The 17,163-nt window shown below is 37.8% G+C and overlaps 1 protein-coding gene across 3 annotated transcripts in view; it reads right to left on the reverse strand.

The window, feature by feature from the left end:
• Nucleotides 1-364: 364 nt before the first annotated feature.
• Nucleotides 365-17,163, reverse strand: part of FAM171B (family with sequence similarity 171 member B) — a 37,987-nt gene continuing 21,188 nt past the window's right edge. The window contains exons 1-8 of one of the 3 annotated variants that reach the window (XM_051623287.1): nucleotides 15,817-15,834; nucleotides 15,673-15,744; nucleotides 15,005-15,060; nucleotides 14,550-14,708; nucleotides 12,527-12,694; nucleotides 8,793-8,909; nucleotides 7,862-7,985; nucleotides 365-7,587 (exon numbers count right to left, since the gene is read on the reverse strand). In XM_051623287.1, coding sequence (XP_051479247.1) covers nucleotides 6,252-7,587; nucleotides 7,862-7,985; nucleotides 8,793-8,909; nucleotides 12,527-12,694; nucleotides 14,550-14,708; nucleotides 15,005-15,060; nucleotides 15,673-15,680 — 1,968 coding nt within the window. In that variant the 5' untranslated portion in view covers nucleotides 15,681-15,744; nucleotides 15,817-15,834 and the 3' untranslated portion in view covers nucleotides 365-6,251. Of the gene's footprint in view, nucleotides 7,588-7,861; nucleotides 7,986-8,792; nucleotides 8,910-12,526; nucleotides 12,695-14,549; nucleotides 14,709-15,004; nucleotides 15,098-15,672; nucleotides 15,748-15,816; nucleotides 16,051-17,163 lie in introns of those variants that run through there. The other 2 variants (XM_051623286.1, XM_051623285.1) reach the window with 2 other exon arrangements.

Genomic DNA, 17,163 nt, shown 5'->3' on the forward strand with positions numbered 1-17,163 from the left:
TTGTAACTGTAGGCACAGTATTGTGTTTTATGTAATTCCACTGAATAAAAAAAAAAAAAAAAAAAAAAATCCAGAAGCTTGGGTTATATAAAAAATGTGGATTATCCTCCAAATTTAAGTAAAAAGTGGTAAGTACCTGTCTCCATACACTTTCTAATTCTACTGGCAAAAAAGGTTAGCAGCTGAAAAATTATTTTTATCATTATAATAGTTTTCATAATAATATAAACATATATTAGTATGTTTACAGAAGTTAAAATTCCAGTTAGTTTCATACCTGTAAATCCAGTGACTCCGAGACGCTTTCTCTTGACTTACAAAGTTGAATAAGGTCCCGTATGTGCATTTAAAAAAAATACTACTGTTCAGAATGCTAAAGATATATTTTTTTAATTTCTTTTCAGACATAAAATACAAAAAAAACCCAGGGTTTACGACAATCATCATCATCAACATGCAGGACCAGTATTCCAACATAAAAAACACTAGAGCCGCCTTCTCGAATATTAAAAAAGCTACATAATTTGAAGTATGAATTGAAGGGTTTTTTGGCTAACAGAAAAAAAACCCATAATGTGCTTTCAGATAGTTGGGTGCCCCACTGATAAAATAAGTCTGATGAAAGACAAAGGCACTTCAGCAGGCTAATTAATTTATCCTCAGATTTTCCTAATATGCAGTACTAGGCAACAGACAGAGTGTACTGCCTTTTAATTTGCACAGTGTTAGATGAGAAATATTGTTAACCTGTTTCACCTTTTAACTAATGAGAAGAGTTCAGACTGGTGCCCATTCATTTCATCCTCTTTGGTACAAATTACTGCATAAAAACACAGCAACAACTAAATGTTTTCATTTGTAGATCCTACATTATATTTTGTGCATCACTTTTAGGTCTACATTGGCAAATAAATAATCATCAAATCAGTTGTGCTTTCAAGTTTGTAAGATACCAGAGTTGTGGGGTTTTTGTTTGTTTGTTTTGTTTTTGTTTTGTTTTATTTCCCTGACAGTACTGTAAGATTTTTCCTTGTTAAGTGATTCTCCTCCATATTCTTAAAAAATAAACAACATTTCTGTAATATGTAGCATTTGGTAACCTGAATATTACTGTAGATTAGCTTATTCTAGGTAGCATACCGACATTCACATGCAGGCAGCTGCACACTATTTAGCTTGATCACTTCCCTTAACATATGATACGTTAAAGTACTGACCTACCACATGAATTCACTGCAGACACAAGCCCTGGCTAACTCCATTAACCACCTTGTCAAAAGCACACAAGACCTGGAACTGGGATTCCCTTCTGGAAGAAGAATTTGAACACAATGTATTGCAACTACAGCAGGGACACTGGCCTGAAGTTTATTAACCACCTTCCACCTTATAAATATTACAGAATTCTGTCTTGAGTCTTCTGTATCTACCTAACACCTTTCACTTTAAACTTTACGGGCACATATGTGGGTTATTTTTTTTGCAAAAGCTGACAGCTCGAGAAGCATCTTGTGAAAAACAGAGACATGATGCTTGCAAACATTTGTGTTCTGCAAAAAGAATCAATTCCACCAAAGCACAAATACATAATCAATTTGGAAACAAGCATCAGAAAGAAGCTGTATCCTTTCCAGTTTTCCCACTCATTCCCCTCTCTTCAGAGGGGGATTACTTTAAAGGTGCTTCAGGCATGGCCCACTTCTCCTCAAGGTAATCAACCATCAGATTCAGGTAAGTCAAAACCTTTGAATCTTTCACGGGTCTTTTTGAGGGCAGTTTCCCATGAATCCTTGCTACTTTTTGTACAGACCTAATTTTAAGCACTAGCATTTTTGCACCCTGTTAGTGCTGCAATACTGAGCCAACAACAACAAATATTTTTAAAAATTTAACAATTCTATAAATACGTATGTTGAAATCCTATATAGAAGTACAGACTAGCATTAGTCTTTCCCACATGTTACACAGCAGGTATGTTATCCCTGGAATTAAAAGTTTTAGAACTCAGTTTACACAAACTCATTTTTTAATGTTTTAAAACTGTAAAAAACTCCAGCTTATAACAGGTGTCCTGCTTTGAGCCAGGATGAAGCCCATTTTCTTTTTTCTGATTATTATTTTTTTTCTTCAGTGAACTCCTTTAAGCAGCATGCTTGCTGAAAGTAACAGCAAGTTTTCCAGCTGGTGGACTGATAATGTTGGAATGTTTATAGGTACTGCTGAGAGACCAAGGACGCTTTGCTCCACTTGTCAGATCTGCTGCTTCGGACACTGAAGAAGCAGAAGAGTCCTATCTACAACCCTCCTGCAGGGAGGAGTGGACTAGGCAGATGGCAAAACTAGCCAAAGAGAGTATGCCATCCCTTAGACATGTGACATTCACTATAAATTCAGAGATCACGGAAGTCAACCCCTTCTTTTTCCTTTTCTCTTTCATCCATGGTCAGCATCCAGGGACAACTTGGTCTATCCATCTTGTTTGAACCCCTGGCCCATGTGCTCCTGACCCTCGTATCTCTGCCCTCAGCTCCTGTCTGCTCTGCTATCTCCAGAAATGGCCCAGGATTTTTTGGGACTGCTCACAGCCAGCTAAGGAGTGCTGTGGGAGTTGCTGGGAGTGGGAGGAGGTGATGGGGATTTTGCACTTTCAACCTATTTGTATATATTTGTCCATATTTTCTTTTATGATTAGTATTTAGTTTAAGCTGCCTAGCTTAGTTTTCAATCTGGAAGCCTTTCTCCTTATTCTCCCTCTTTTTTCCCTATCTGGGTAGAGGGGGAGGGGATCAAGAGCATTATTATAATTTGTTTAATTGCCTGACTTTAACTGTGACAATAGGTAATAGAGGTTTCCAGAGCATAAATTCCAACTTACAGCTGGAACAGTAAGACAATAAATTCTGTAAATACTGAATAAAAATATGAAGTATAATGATAATAATTTTAGAGTTATACAGTTTTTTAAATCCAAACTTTAGTGCCTACAGGCATCAGCAGTTTTCCCATAGCATTTATCTTTGCAGGTACAACTGCAGCAATAATTTCTGTCTACAGAATAGTTTTCATTTGACATAGAAAACAAGTTATGTATTTATTTTTAATATAAAACTAGACTTTAAAAACACATTTTAAAGTGTTACAAGCAGCGTAAGGCATTATGTGATAAATGTCAGCAAGTTAAAGATAAGTTGACAGATGCGATCAACAAAGCAAAGACCTCTGTTGCCTGACTGGCATGGATAGAAGCAACAGCTAACAACAGCCTTGGAAATGGTATTGCCAGAACTGCAGCATGTCCTCTCCAGAAAATAATCTAAATAATCTGCCAAAAGAAACACCTACACTCTCATTTGGGAAGGGAGCAGCTGCTGTCTAGTAGAAAAATCATTCCTGTATATGATGAGATGCCTATTAATTCTTTCTTCCTACTCCTGGGAAGCCTAGCAGCAAGAAAGTCTGGCAAGATCTGTTCCACTCTGACTTGCTTTGTTGGCTAAAAGCTGAAGTGCATCACTGATGCACAGGTTTTAAAGGGGCCATTCTGCATTACTACTCTATGTACAAGGTAAAATCGTGCCTAAACCCAGGCAGCCAATAGCTCCTTTAGAATGATGGTACAGAACCAAACTCTGCTTTTTGCTCTTGACCAGCTAGCCAAGCAGACAACAATCACTACATCAGCACAGCTTTAGGCACCATTACTTCAAAGTCTCCAACTTATAACTGATTTTTTTACCATTTCCAATCCTTTTCCTTTGGTGACCAGATACTACTGTGACACAGAACAAGAATGCTGGAGTGCAAATCTTCATTCCTTTGAACTCTCATTAATAAAGCCATTTACAGTAGTCTGTATTTTTTTAGTGACACAAGTAAGTTTGGGGAATTAGATCGTTTTGGTATATATAGTATATATAGTATATATAGTAAAAAATACATTAAAAATCAAAATATTTAAGTTACTGTAAGTGAACAAAAAATATTCAAGAAGAGACATATCAATTGAATATTAACACCTCAAAACAACGAGATTGTCAGGGATGTTCTATTATGTTCAATAGAATATATATAAAAAAGGAGCCATTAGAACTGATGCAACTTTAAGAGCAGGGCAATATTTCAGAAGAAATGTGCATCTACACAAGACATACAAATTGACTCCTACTACTGTATATATCACAGGTTGACGATTAGAGTATTTGGGTCTAGAGAGTTAGTCACACAAAATCCAGTGGAACTGCATATAGAAAAAAGGTATTGTGAAAATGTATTCAGTATAGGAATACTGAATTACAGTTACCTAAAAAGACTACCAAAGGCATGCCAATGTGACTAGCCATCTTTACCTCCAGAGTACATGAATCATATAACTAAAGCAGATTACTTTGGCCAATTTAATTACAGACTTAGTTGCACCCACCTCAAACTTATTTTGCACTTCCAAACTTGTGAACTCAACAGGAATATAATATTTTGTTTGTGAAGCAACTGCACACCAGAAGAAGTGGGACTGACGTATATTGCTAGTACCACTTTGGTTACCTTGCATATTCTTCTAGAAACAGGACCAGACAACTGACAAACCCAACATAACAGACATTTTACAGTAAAGTTTCCTGAGTGAATATTCCCAGAAGCCCAGCTGCATAGGATATTTCCCAACTCTTGAGTGCACTACTACAGGGCCTACAACTGTGTACACCTCACTCCACAATTCAGTATCAGGCATTGTATGTTGGGGTCTTGATATAGGACCTTAACCAGGCTCTAAGGGAAATATTTATAAAGCCTTCTTCTGGGATGATTTATAATCAAACTGCCAAAGCCAAAATGCTGGAACTTATTTCATCAGAGAAACAGCTTAAAAGCCACAGAAAGACATCCTATACACTATATGAAGCACATGAAGGGATGTACCTACTTTTCTGTTAGCCAAAGTTGAAACAATCACTTTTACAAGATGAACATAAAAAATAAAGAATATTCTGATGGCCTTTTCCTTCCTCTATACATACCTTAGTTACATTTCATGCATTCATGACTTTTGGTAAATTTAACTCTGAGTCATAAGTAGTATTTAAATTGCATTATAAACCAAATTTTGCTATCTGCTCTCTCACGCCCATGAAAACTCCAACTTTTAAAGCCTGTTTAACCCCTCTGCAATGCACAATCTAGACAAAAGTAGCTCAGGCTGACCAAATGTAGGCACATAACACCCCGACGATGTTCCATTTTAAAAAATATAAAATGCAATAGAGCCAAACTTCCCTGGAAAATAAACTATTTCAAAAGCATAATTTGTCTAAACTTGGATACTTTTCCAATATGGGCCGAACTCTTAACTTATAAATTTGCAGGGATTCAAGACTGTGTTGTGGAGCACAACTGGCCCGACTGCATGTAGAAGAGAAGATGTTAACTGACAGCGAAGCAAAACAAGACACTGGGGCCAGCAGCAGCAGCAGCTTCCAATGCTAACAGCACCAGTCCTTTTCTGCCAGATGTGGCCACTTCAAAGCAGATGCCAGTCTTCAATGTCCACAGTTTGTAACAAAACAGGTTAAAACAGAGCAGACGGGCAGCATCTTCAGACAGCAAGGATCATTAACTGCAGCAGCCACAGCGCCTGTCCATTTCCCCCCTTCTGCCACTGCTACATGGAAAGGGAACCTTTTGCACATGGATGGGCACACAGGGAGGGCAGTAATGCTAGAGAGCTCTGCTTGTAAATCCAACAGAGCTCATCTGCTGGTGTCATGGGACTAAGTGATGAAACATTTTACCTTATACAAAGAAGTAACAGATCCCTAGAAAACTTCACATATAAAATACTGTACAGACAGTTACACTGATTAGGAAAAAGGCTGAGGAGCAGCTTTAACCAGTCTACTAATGCATTAGCAACGAGTACAAAAAAATTAAAACACGTGCCTACGTTTCTCTCCATGCATTCCCAGAGGTGTGTCCAAGAATGACTGGCTAATTAAAATGTGGGCCTTCCCTATACTGCCAGCAAAATTAGGAACTGGAAAATTTTCATAGTAGCATTTCCCTGTTCTCAATTCACATTGAGTATCAATTGCCCAGATGAAGCTTAGCAACTCAAAAGGTGTATTAAAAAAAATTCACAATTTTTATTGGTACTTGAAAACAACTTTTCCCTTGTAAATCCAACACTGCAGAATTACACAAGCAGCCAAGAGGTCAATAAACAGCAGGGAGAGCAACAACACAAAGCACATGGTGTTTTAATTTATAGGTATAAGCGGCCTCTCCTCTCTTTTCTTCCAGATATTGGTTTTGTTATCTCTTTTTGCGATAGATGGTCTATCCCTTTTTTTAGCAGCAGGGATACCAGATTCATGACTTCCTGATCCCGTTTTTCTTCTTAGACCTTCTTCATCATGCTGTTCTATGACTGGCCCATTCCCTCCATCCAGAACGTGCTTCACAGCCTGGTCCTCTGGAGTGCAAGCAGTGGTCCCACTTTCACTGCTACTCAGATCCAGGTCTTCCAAGTAAAGAATCTTGGAATGCGGCATATTTTTAATGAAAGTTTTCTCTCTCTCCAGTTTCCTACTAGGATGATGCTCATTCATGTCCACACCAGAGTCCAGACTGGTGTCATTACTCTCTGTTTTTCGGCCCTTTTTCAGATCTATGAAAGAATGCCTCACTTGAGCAATCGGCTTTCCATCCAAGGATACAAACCAGGCTCGAGGGTGTGGAGATGGTTTTCCTTTAGAGAGTTCCAATAATGTCTGTTCCGAAATACCTTGAAGTTCAGATGAAAACGGAGTCATTACAACAGCTTCATTCAATGTCCCAGGAACAGAGACAGATTCCAGTAAGCTGTTGGTGTACCGGCCCCAGTTGGATGCTTGGGAAGGTAAGCCCTCTTCACCATCTAATTCACTGTTTTCTTCCCTGCAGGCAGAAGGCTGTGGATGAGAGTGCACTGGCAGTTTCGGTAACGTTTGCACGTAGCTGTCACGATTGATGGGTTCCAGCATGGGGCTGTATACTAACTGCCCTTTTCTTGGCAAAGTTGCTGATTTAGCAGGATGCAATTGTTCCGGGGAGTGGAAAAGGTCAGAGGTTTGAAGAATAGCAATAGGCTGGTTGTAAATATGCATCAGATGGTCTGGGATATGGGAAAGTCCATACAGCTCTTCTTGCAGTGAAAGGTATCTGTTTTGGTCTTGAGTGTCCCTAGGGGCCTGGGAAATAGCACCAGTACTGTGCTTTGGCTGCTGTAAGTGCTTAACTCCAGCATTAGGCTCCAGTGAACGGGCTGCGTTTCGTGACTGACCAGTCTGACAGGATGACTGATAAGAAGTATCCTCTGTGTAGATTTTAAAATTGTCTCGTGATTTTCCATCTTCTGTGTCTGTGGATACCCTGCTCTGAGGGCTGTATGAAGAAACCTTCGTGGGATATAACTGCGACTTATCTTCCAGCTTTAAAGAGCCTTTGACAGCACTGATGTGATTTATGTGAGTTGTTGATGTTGTCTGGTCTTTCTTTATGACCTCCAGCTTGGCTGTATTTTTTTCCTTCTTTTGTGTCCGACCACATTTATCCCTGTGCAAAAGAGATGCAAAGTGACTGTAGAGCATACTAGGAAATAGTAGACTTAACTATCACAGCTGAAGATGATATTTTGGTTAACAAGTTACACTGTAATGTGACATCACAAACTTACAACAAAGTTCTATAATAACTGTCATTTTTTAAGAAATATTAGGCTACACATTACAGTTTAGCTAAGGGAACAAGTCTCAATTTCCAACACACAATTCTATCAACCTTCAATATTATTTATGCTGAACTTACTAGAGGCTCTCTTTTTGCTTACCTGCAGTAACACAGAAGAACAGCAAAAAATCCAACTATAATGATAACAGTACCTCCCAGTATGGCTGTAAGGAACACTGTGTGATAGGCTGTTATGTCCTTGGAAACGGCAGTAATAATGGATTCTAGGTTGTCAAACAAAACCAGAAAAGAATTAGTTCCCAAAACCAATTCCATTTGTTATGCAGAGATGTAACTAAAATTCAACTGCATTTTTCCAGTGATTTTGTGTTCCTCTGGCAGTACTGTTCATCCTTCTCTTTCCACCTTGCTGCTTCAGCAAACTATAAAATATACATACAGAGGTTACAATATATTGCATCTTCAAAGGTTTATCTCAAGGACTAAAGCCTTACGGTGACATCTCCTCAATTCCATTGGTATTAGTTGTCCAAACTGACTTAGAAACATGGTCTACATTTTCTATGTAGTGTTTCTGTCAGAAAGTGCCGTCTCTTTTTAAATTTTGACAACATATTTCTCTGGTAAGTATCCCTCCCTTCACATGAAATTGCAAAACATGCAACAAGCCTGTCTGAAACAGAATCTACTGGGAGCCGGTTTACCCAAGATTGTGTTTCTTGTTGTATTTCCTCCTGTCGTATATGATCCTCAACAGGAAGGAATACAGTTGCACTGATTTTTAGCTCTCCATACTCCCAGTTCCCTGGTAGGCGTCTTCCAAAAGATGGCAATAGTATAAACATATAAGTTCAAATACAGTCTGGACCTTTCCCCCTATAGCACTTGAAGTTCTAGGAGATGGTTATGTGCACAAAGGCACTCCATCAGGATTCACAGAAAAGTTACCCAGCTGTTCAAATGCCATGTCATTCTTTCCTTTGTGTGGCTAAAAATCCATGAAACTGACAGCCTCATGACACATTGTTACTCAGACCACTCAGCAAGTTCTTAACCAGTTGCTGCAATACCTCTTGTTGCAGACAGTGGAGCTGCTATCCAGTAGCCCAAGTGTTGAGCAGTGTATGTCCATGCTAACTGACCATCTGCTTCCTTTACCATTCCCAGCCCACGGCTTACCCAAGCACCTGGGGAAAAAAAAAAAAAAAAAGGACAAAATATTGCACGTTCCATGCAGGATTCTTCTACACCTCAAGCCATTAGCCATGAAGATGTTACCAAAAATATACAAGGTCACCAAAAAACCTGAACTTCTGACCTATACACTATTTATTACACAGCTTTAGCTGAACATGCAAACTTTCTTGACAATTTCATTGTGAATATCACAATGTGGACAGTTACTTTGAAATGAAGTATGACCATTACTTACCTGAATTCATTTAATACAATTAATTTTCTATTTACTAATGTCTTTCATAGATATGCACACAAATAATTTCAAAAACCTATTATATGAGCTTGAGTATGCATGAAGGCCAAGACTAAACAATACAAAAATCCAAGGAGCAGGTAATTTAAGCATATAAATACAAGTTTAAAGTATTTTAATGTAATAAACTACAACAGGATAAACAATGTTTGTCTTGAATGTCTCTCTCCTCCTCCCTGCCCCAAGGCAGTAACATTCAGTTAGTCCAAGGAAGACAATTGGTAGGACACATATTTGACTATCTGTTTGCTAATTGCAAAGGATAGGTGTTATGATATGCCAGCTTCTAGAATTAATAAAGCATGCAACAGAAGTGACAGAATTATACTTAACACACTTGAACACATGTTTTTGTGTGCCATCTGTAAAATGCTAAAGACAGGAAACAACCTTATATAAACAACCTTGTATTTTCAAACCACAAATACTGAGAAGCAGAGAGAATGATGAGCTTTTTGGAAACAACCATAATCAAAGCATGCAAAAATTATCATTCACGTAAACTCTGTCATCTCACTTTTCCTTCTTGACCCTTCCTTCAGCAAAGCAAAAGGAATTATCTACCATACAGTAAGTAAAGAGAACTGACACATACACAAACACAAATTCATTTGGCAGTAAAACTGGCAGCCTTCTGCTCTTTGTGATGGCTGGCAGAGGGGAATACCCAGAGCTCTGAAAGGTATGGTTTCTCAGTTATCTGCAAAACCTCTTGTCCAGTCTCAGGAACAATATCAGCCATGAGAGTCTTCCATACCTAACTCATATTGAGGCAACAACAGATCCTCACATTGTCTGTCCTGTCAACTCTAAGGCAAGACATCACTATACTGCAAAAATATTGTTTCAGAACTATAGAGGGTGGGCTACTTACAGGCAGATAAAAACCAATACAAAATAACAAATATAAAAGGCATGAAACCCCCTTAAAATTCTAGGTTTCCAGAAGTTCTGTCTTGAATAAATAAATCTGTAAGATTTATACAATCTTCGCCCTCCTCTTCAGCAAGTTGCATCTTGCCCTAATAGACTCCACAGAAAATAATACATATTAAAAAAAACATTAACATGTATTTTATAAGTAAGCTCATATTCTCTATGATCTCCTGCCACTCAGAAGGATCTTATTTTCAATTAAATGTCGCAATGGAAGCCACTTCTTTTTTTTTAATTCTATTAAAACCCACAAAGTACTTTTGATACTAATGAGGCAAAATATTTGGTAAAAAGAAGCCACATTCAATAAACATCAGCAAATTCTGCATTTACAGCAGGAATATTTACAGCTGGAATATAAGTACACAAGCTCTTTTTCCAGGAACAGTCTCAGTACTATTACACTTTGGGTAACCCCAAGGAACCCTGCATGAGCAGACATGCGAGAGCATACTTTTTTCTCTAGTGCATATGGATCATCAAACACAGACCCTTTCCCCTACCACTTTCAATACTGACATGGAACCTCTGATTACAATGATGAGATAATACTCAAGGACTTCACAGTTTAAAAGCGTGTGTTAACATCCTGCTGGGGACATCCTGCATGTAACATCTCAGATGCCAGAGCCTTCAGATGGAGGCCTACAGCTACTTATGGATGCTCTCGAATGCTTGCTGGAGCGCTGCAGTGTTCAGCTGTCCTCAACCACCCCATCCTCAGCTAATGAATGCCTTGCTTTTACCCAGGTACCTTAGAAAAAAGTCATTCTGCATATGTCAAAGGTAAAAAAAAAAACAAGAAACACATTTAAGAATAAACATCCAGAACAGTATATACAATTGCAAATTTTCATTGTAGAAAATAGATGAGGAAGCAGAATTAAAAGTGGAGTTATGCCCAAAAAGTCTCTCTCCTTATCCACAGTCCTCCTTGTCCTCCCCCCAGCAAACAACAGACACTACACCCAAGTGAGAAACCAATCCATCACAAACAATTTACCTTTCTGGAACATATATCAGGATACACCCCATCTGACAGGAAAAAAACCAACTGTTATAGTTGTTTGGTTTTAACCGGGCCAACATGCCACACTCCAGATCTTGCTGTATGCCCAAGTAGGCTCCTCAGCCCCTACACGCACACCTTACACTGGTTTACTCTCTAACCTGACTCTGTGCTGAGCTGCTCTAGCTCTGTCAATGTTTGTTTTTTTAGTAACAGTATTGACCTAGTTTTGTGTTTCTTGAGTGAAAACAGCTCAGCATAGGTAAGCACAGCTGCCTCAGCTGGAAAAAGTGGCTGTGGCAGCAAAAGAGTAAAACCCTTCTGCAATTTTACCTTGTCAGACTAATACCCTTTCTTTCATCAAGAACACTCTTATCACCAGTTACCCCTCTGAAGTCTTCTAGGTGTACAGACAGACTTGATCTTCTCTGCCAAAGCTTACTCTAACCCATTTTTTTCCAATAGACAACCTAGCCAACTTCTTATTAGCATTTTCTTAATTCAAATTAATGTTCTTTGCTTCTTCTTCGTTCCGATGACCAGTTTCTTTCTTGAACATGTGAACAATACTTTGTTAGAGTTGGTGTCCTCTCCTGTATTTCCAACTGTTCAATAACAGCTTTTTGCCTTAATAAAGAGTAAGAAACCTCTTCACTCACTTGCATATTTCAAGACAAAGTGTGATAGAAAGTATAAGGTAGCACGTAAGACTAACGAGTACACTGATACACACCTAACACAGGACATCAAGATGGGGCATGGGTATGTAGCTCATTACTCACTCTTGACTAAAATTAGACACGAAGGGACGACAACAGGTTTAGAATGCCTATTTCCCAGTTTTCACTTCCCAGGATCTATGTTGCTCCCTTTGAAAATTCTTATTTCTCCTACCTTGTACTTTCTGAATTGCTTTTATTAACTAAAGGAATATTCCAGCTTTAGCAGTAAAGAATCTTTAGAGTTAGACTCTGGGAAACAAACCATCCAAATCTTGAATTCTGATTTGTTTTATTTTAAGAAGACATTCACAAAATTACCAGGATTAAAATTTAAAATTACCTAAAATGTATGCTGCCTGAATCCTTAGCACCCCATGAAAACAAAAACCCATTACATTGAACATATCTTCAACAGGAAAGCTACTGAATTTTGCCAAAGCTTTTTGAACTAATGAGTGGAAGGAAATTCCTTTGAACAATTCAAGCCAGTGGATCAAAAACCAGTACAAAACTCCTAGAAAAAATTGTGACTATTGGCCACCACCTCATGTACTAGTGCTATCACTGTTCCTTGACATACAGTGTCATGTGCCCAAAACCATATACGTGCTAAAGGCAGAGGAACAAATAACTCAGCCCACTTACCAGTCTTCATATCGAATGTCCATGCAGGTATGGCATCTCCTGGCTTTACAGTCCTTGTGGGAAGAGGAAGTGTAATCTCAATGGGACCATTGACTTGCAGTTCTTTCCCCGCCAAAAGAAGAGTTACACATATTGCAGCAAGAGGAGTTAATTCCATACTTTTGAAACCTGAATGTGAAAAATATCTTGTCTTTAATTCTCCATTCATAGTGCATTTAAAAATAATTAAAAAAAAAAATTTAGAATTAAGAAACTGTCCTCATTATAACTAAAGGCAAGCCCTCATTCACATCCAGCTACATGGTCCCCTATTGCCAAATAAGAAGACCAACATCTCTTCTGGACTTTTAAAACCCGGTGATCAAAATAAAAATAAAGAATTTCAATACCAAATCTGTAAAAGAGAAAGTGACTTTTGGCATATAGGCCCAGCACTCGCTGGACAACAAATGATGAGGTAAAACTTGGCTTGGAGGGGAGAAGAAGGGTTTTCGCCTCAGATCATTCAATTGCAAAACAGCTATTCTATATGAGAAATAGGTAACAAGAATTTTGGCATAGTTTCAATATATGTAACTATGAATCCAACTGAAGACATACGCAAATACATGACTGCTGCATTTCTCCTTAGTTGTACAGCCCTCTTAATAAGCTTTCCTGTAAGGATAACCCTCTAATTTGGCAGTTCTAATTAACTGAAAAGTTAGTCATGAGGTTTGTCAAAGCACTCAAATGAAACATTGCATATACACAGCTTTACGATGCAGCCTTCAAGTTCATTTTCCTAGTTTTCCTGACACGAATTTGCAAATACTTCAGAATGCACAATGACTGGATGGTGAAAGAACCTGTAACAGAATTTTTAAATACAGAATAATTTTAAACCTATGCAAGCTGTTAGAAGCTGGTTGTGAGAAAACTAGTGGTGCATCAGATATCAATTAGGTTCCACCTGCCCGAAAAGGAAGCCTTTTCCTTTAGGAGTTTATGAATAATTTAGAACACATGCCAGACAGATCAACATAAAAGCTCAAAGGGGAGAAACACTGATTTTTCTCTTCTGCTTTACATTTTAAAGAGGTGAAATACAGATGAGAAAGGTTTTTAAATATGTAAGTCAAGATTTCAATAGATATGATTATTTTAATTCTATGAACATTAAAGAAGAAAGCATGACAAGTTAAAATAAGCCATGTAGTGGCTTCCTCATGCATTGCAATGAATTTAAGAGCCTCAAGGCTTCAGGCCCCTTGGGAATAAAAATAAAAGAACAAAAGAACACTGGGACTGCACACAGTACAATCTACCAGAGATTACTCTATTTATGCAAATAAAAAATATCTGATAAAATGGCAAATACTAGAAGACCCAATTGCATAAGAGCAGAGTTATAATGACTCATGAAATCACTCATTGCTTCTACAGTGAAACAGAGTTGCAGGAAACATTATTACAGTTGTGCTCTTTATACATAGTGACTACATGGTTTCAAACAGGTGTATGCAGATTAACTAACTGTGAGCCAAACTGGAGCCCCCATACCATCTTTGTGCTAGGTGTAAAGCTCCTGGAGCAACAGTTCTAGTGAAAAGGCAAAAACCCCACAGCTGAAGTCAACTGTTGTGGTTTTACCAATTTCTTTAGATTCACCGAACTTACACTCTGGCCATGACCATATTTTTCAAGTTTTTCCTACATCGGTTCCACAGTCCCATGAAATCTTGAACATATACATACACATACATATCTACAGATACATATAAAGCAGATTTTGAAGAAGCATTTCAGTGTAGTGAGATTTGTTCTCATCCTACACAGAACAAGATAAAGACTGACATCACTTACTTATCTGATGTGTTTATAGCTTACTCCTATAGAAGAAAGCTTTGTGATTCAATGCAACAGAAGCAGCTGCAGGCCCTTTTAATTTAAGTACATTTTTCTGAAGCACTGTGCACTCACATGCATTGCAATTTGAAGAGCTCCTGTTTGGAAATAATTGTTTAACAGCATATTTACATACCCGATTTATTTAGAAGAACTCCTGTTGTATAAAGAAAGCTGTCCATTGTCAAAAATTGCTCTGGCACTGTCAGATAGGCTGTAACATTGGTAATATGGTGATTTGCTGGAAGCTTTATTAGAAGTTTGGGAAACTGAACACTTGGTTGAGATTTGGCATCTGTGAAAGAGTAATATTTTGTTTTAGCAATGGTAAAACACAAAACCTGTTTTTATTACTGCTTGAGAAAACATTTAGCACAACATCCTGTTTTCAACCACCCTCTCCATGGTCTGTGTATTTCTAGTCTAGCACATGTCACAGCCACACCAACAGCTACACAATGAACTGAAAATCTGGCTTTGAGAAGACAGAAATTATATAGGAATATGAACATGCTTTTTTTTTTTTTTTTGCATGTGTACAGACAGCTATTACCAAGTGTTTAGATTATGTTCTGCATACAATGAACTTACCAGACAGTTTTCCAGTTATTAGGACAGTATCTTCAAAGAGCCATATATTAGCTTGACTTTGGGGGAATAATGAAAGCGTCACAGATGAGTATACTGCGGAAAGCGATAATATATGTTACGCTCTGCAACAAAACCTGTAAGTTCTCTTCACTTCAGGAATAGTGAGTAAAGCAGATAAAAAGAAGAAAGCATATGAAGGCTGGATAAAAAAAAATAATTCTTGTTCAGAGCTGGAATTTTAGTGGTTAGGTGGGAAGATGTCTTTTGTATGTTTGCTACTGTCTTTCGCTTTCTATGGATAAATAAGTGGCTAGAATCCTTAAAAGGCCTTCTCTTGGTTTGTTTTTTTTTTAAATGAAAACCACATAACTTTTTTTAAGATTGTGCAATAGTTAAACACAACAACTTGTGAGGAAACACCGCTACAAGGAAGCTGTAACAATAGGTTATACCTTTTACAAAGGACTCGATGCATCTGCTCTCCAGGAATCACTAAAGACAACACGATTTCTGCCAAAACACATTACCAGCTCTTAGCTAAGTCTAGGTAAACAATTCCTCAGCATGCACTTACGCCTTCACAATATAAACTAGAGTTAAAAAAGGTCTACTTTCTGTTTTATAAATAAGAAGAATTTCACCAAGTCTAGGAGATCAGTCACCCTTACAGCTGCATTGACAGGCACCACCCCCCTCGACTGACTTAGTTCAGTCATTTTCAGTTGGCAGTAACACCCAGACTGCTGAGGAAGAGAGAAATTTAATTACTGACATGTACAGTCTAATAACAGGACTGAAAGAGGCTTACGTACTTGGCATTCTCCCAGTCTTCCAAGGCAAAGTTGTTAACATGTAGCCATCCTTGTATGATACGATTGTTAAGCTTAATCCTAATTTGTAGGGAACTTTTATTAACACTGCTCCATTGTTTCCAGTAAAAGTAGAATTTGTCTTTGTGTAGTTAACAAACACCTCTACAACTGCTTGTTGCAGGTATTGATGACTGACGATGTCATTTACTTGAACTTTTAGCGTAAAAACAGATCCTGTTAACAGAAAAAAAAACAAAACAACAAATCAGGAGGTGATATGAAGAATCATAACGTCAATTTGTAAAGAAGCCCTAGAGTTTATGCCTTAAGATATTCATTCACTGTTCTGTGGATCTCTGTCTCAACAGAGGGCAAACTGGTCAAAGGAAGAGGCAATCATACAATTATATACCAGATAGGAAGGAAGCAAAAAATGCTGAGATCGGGGACACAAAAATACAAAAGTGTTTAACATACTCAGAAAATAACTAAGCAGTTAAAAAAAACCAAAACAACAAACAAACACAAAACCAAAATTACAAAGCAATTCTTCCCTTTTCATTTAAGCTTGAGCAATGCATCTGCAACGACATGAGATTCAACGTGCCTTGCAGGAGCTCTGCAATTTCACACTGATACTACAGCTGACCTTGTTATCCCAGTGTAACCATGTGCTTGGTTGTCATACATTTAAAGATGCACCTTGAGTTTCTAAAAATAGAGAACTTAATGGCTAAAGGCTGGAGGATGACACGTTAGTTTTTACATATGTAAAATTATTATAAAGTAACCAAATGAATCCAGATCCATTGATTGTTTTAATCTACCATCTACAGATTTGCACTTCTGGTCTAGTTTTCACCTTTCTGTATTGCAACTTATAAATAGTATTTGTCTACTGCTAATTAGAGGATCTGACACTATGATACCTAGTGTCTTGCAGAGATCATAATTACAGTCACTGAACAGTATGTTCAAAACAGTATGTCAGCTTGAACAACAGTCTCACAATGCTCTGAATTACATTCATTTCCCTCCCACCTTGACTGTAAGTAAACTATTAGGGAATCTTTTCCTAGACAGCAGGTACACAAAATGGACAGAATCCCATGTTATTTCCAGTGTGAGATTAAGTTACCATAAATTAAAGTATCTATGGACCACTGTTAAAAATACTTCAAGTAACAGATTTTCCAGTATTTTGGTTACAGATATACTACTATTCAACATCCCTGCACTATGTTCTGCCCAAAATTTCTCAGATACATTAATTGTGAATATGCATTTCTATTTAGGTCACAAATGTCAGACTAAGTTTGCTTGAAATTTCTCTACATAAAATTGTAG

This window comes from Apus apus, chromosome 6 (assembly GCF_020740795.1).
Source record: "Apus apus isolate bApuApu2 chromosome 6, bApuApu2.pri.cur, whole genome shotgun sequence".
Classification (NCBI taxonomy): Eukaryota; Metazoa; Chordata; class Aves; order Apodiformes; family Apodidae; genus Apus; species Apus apus.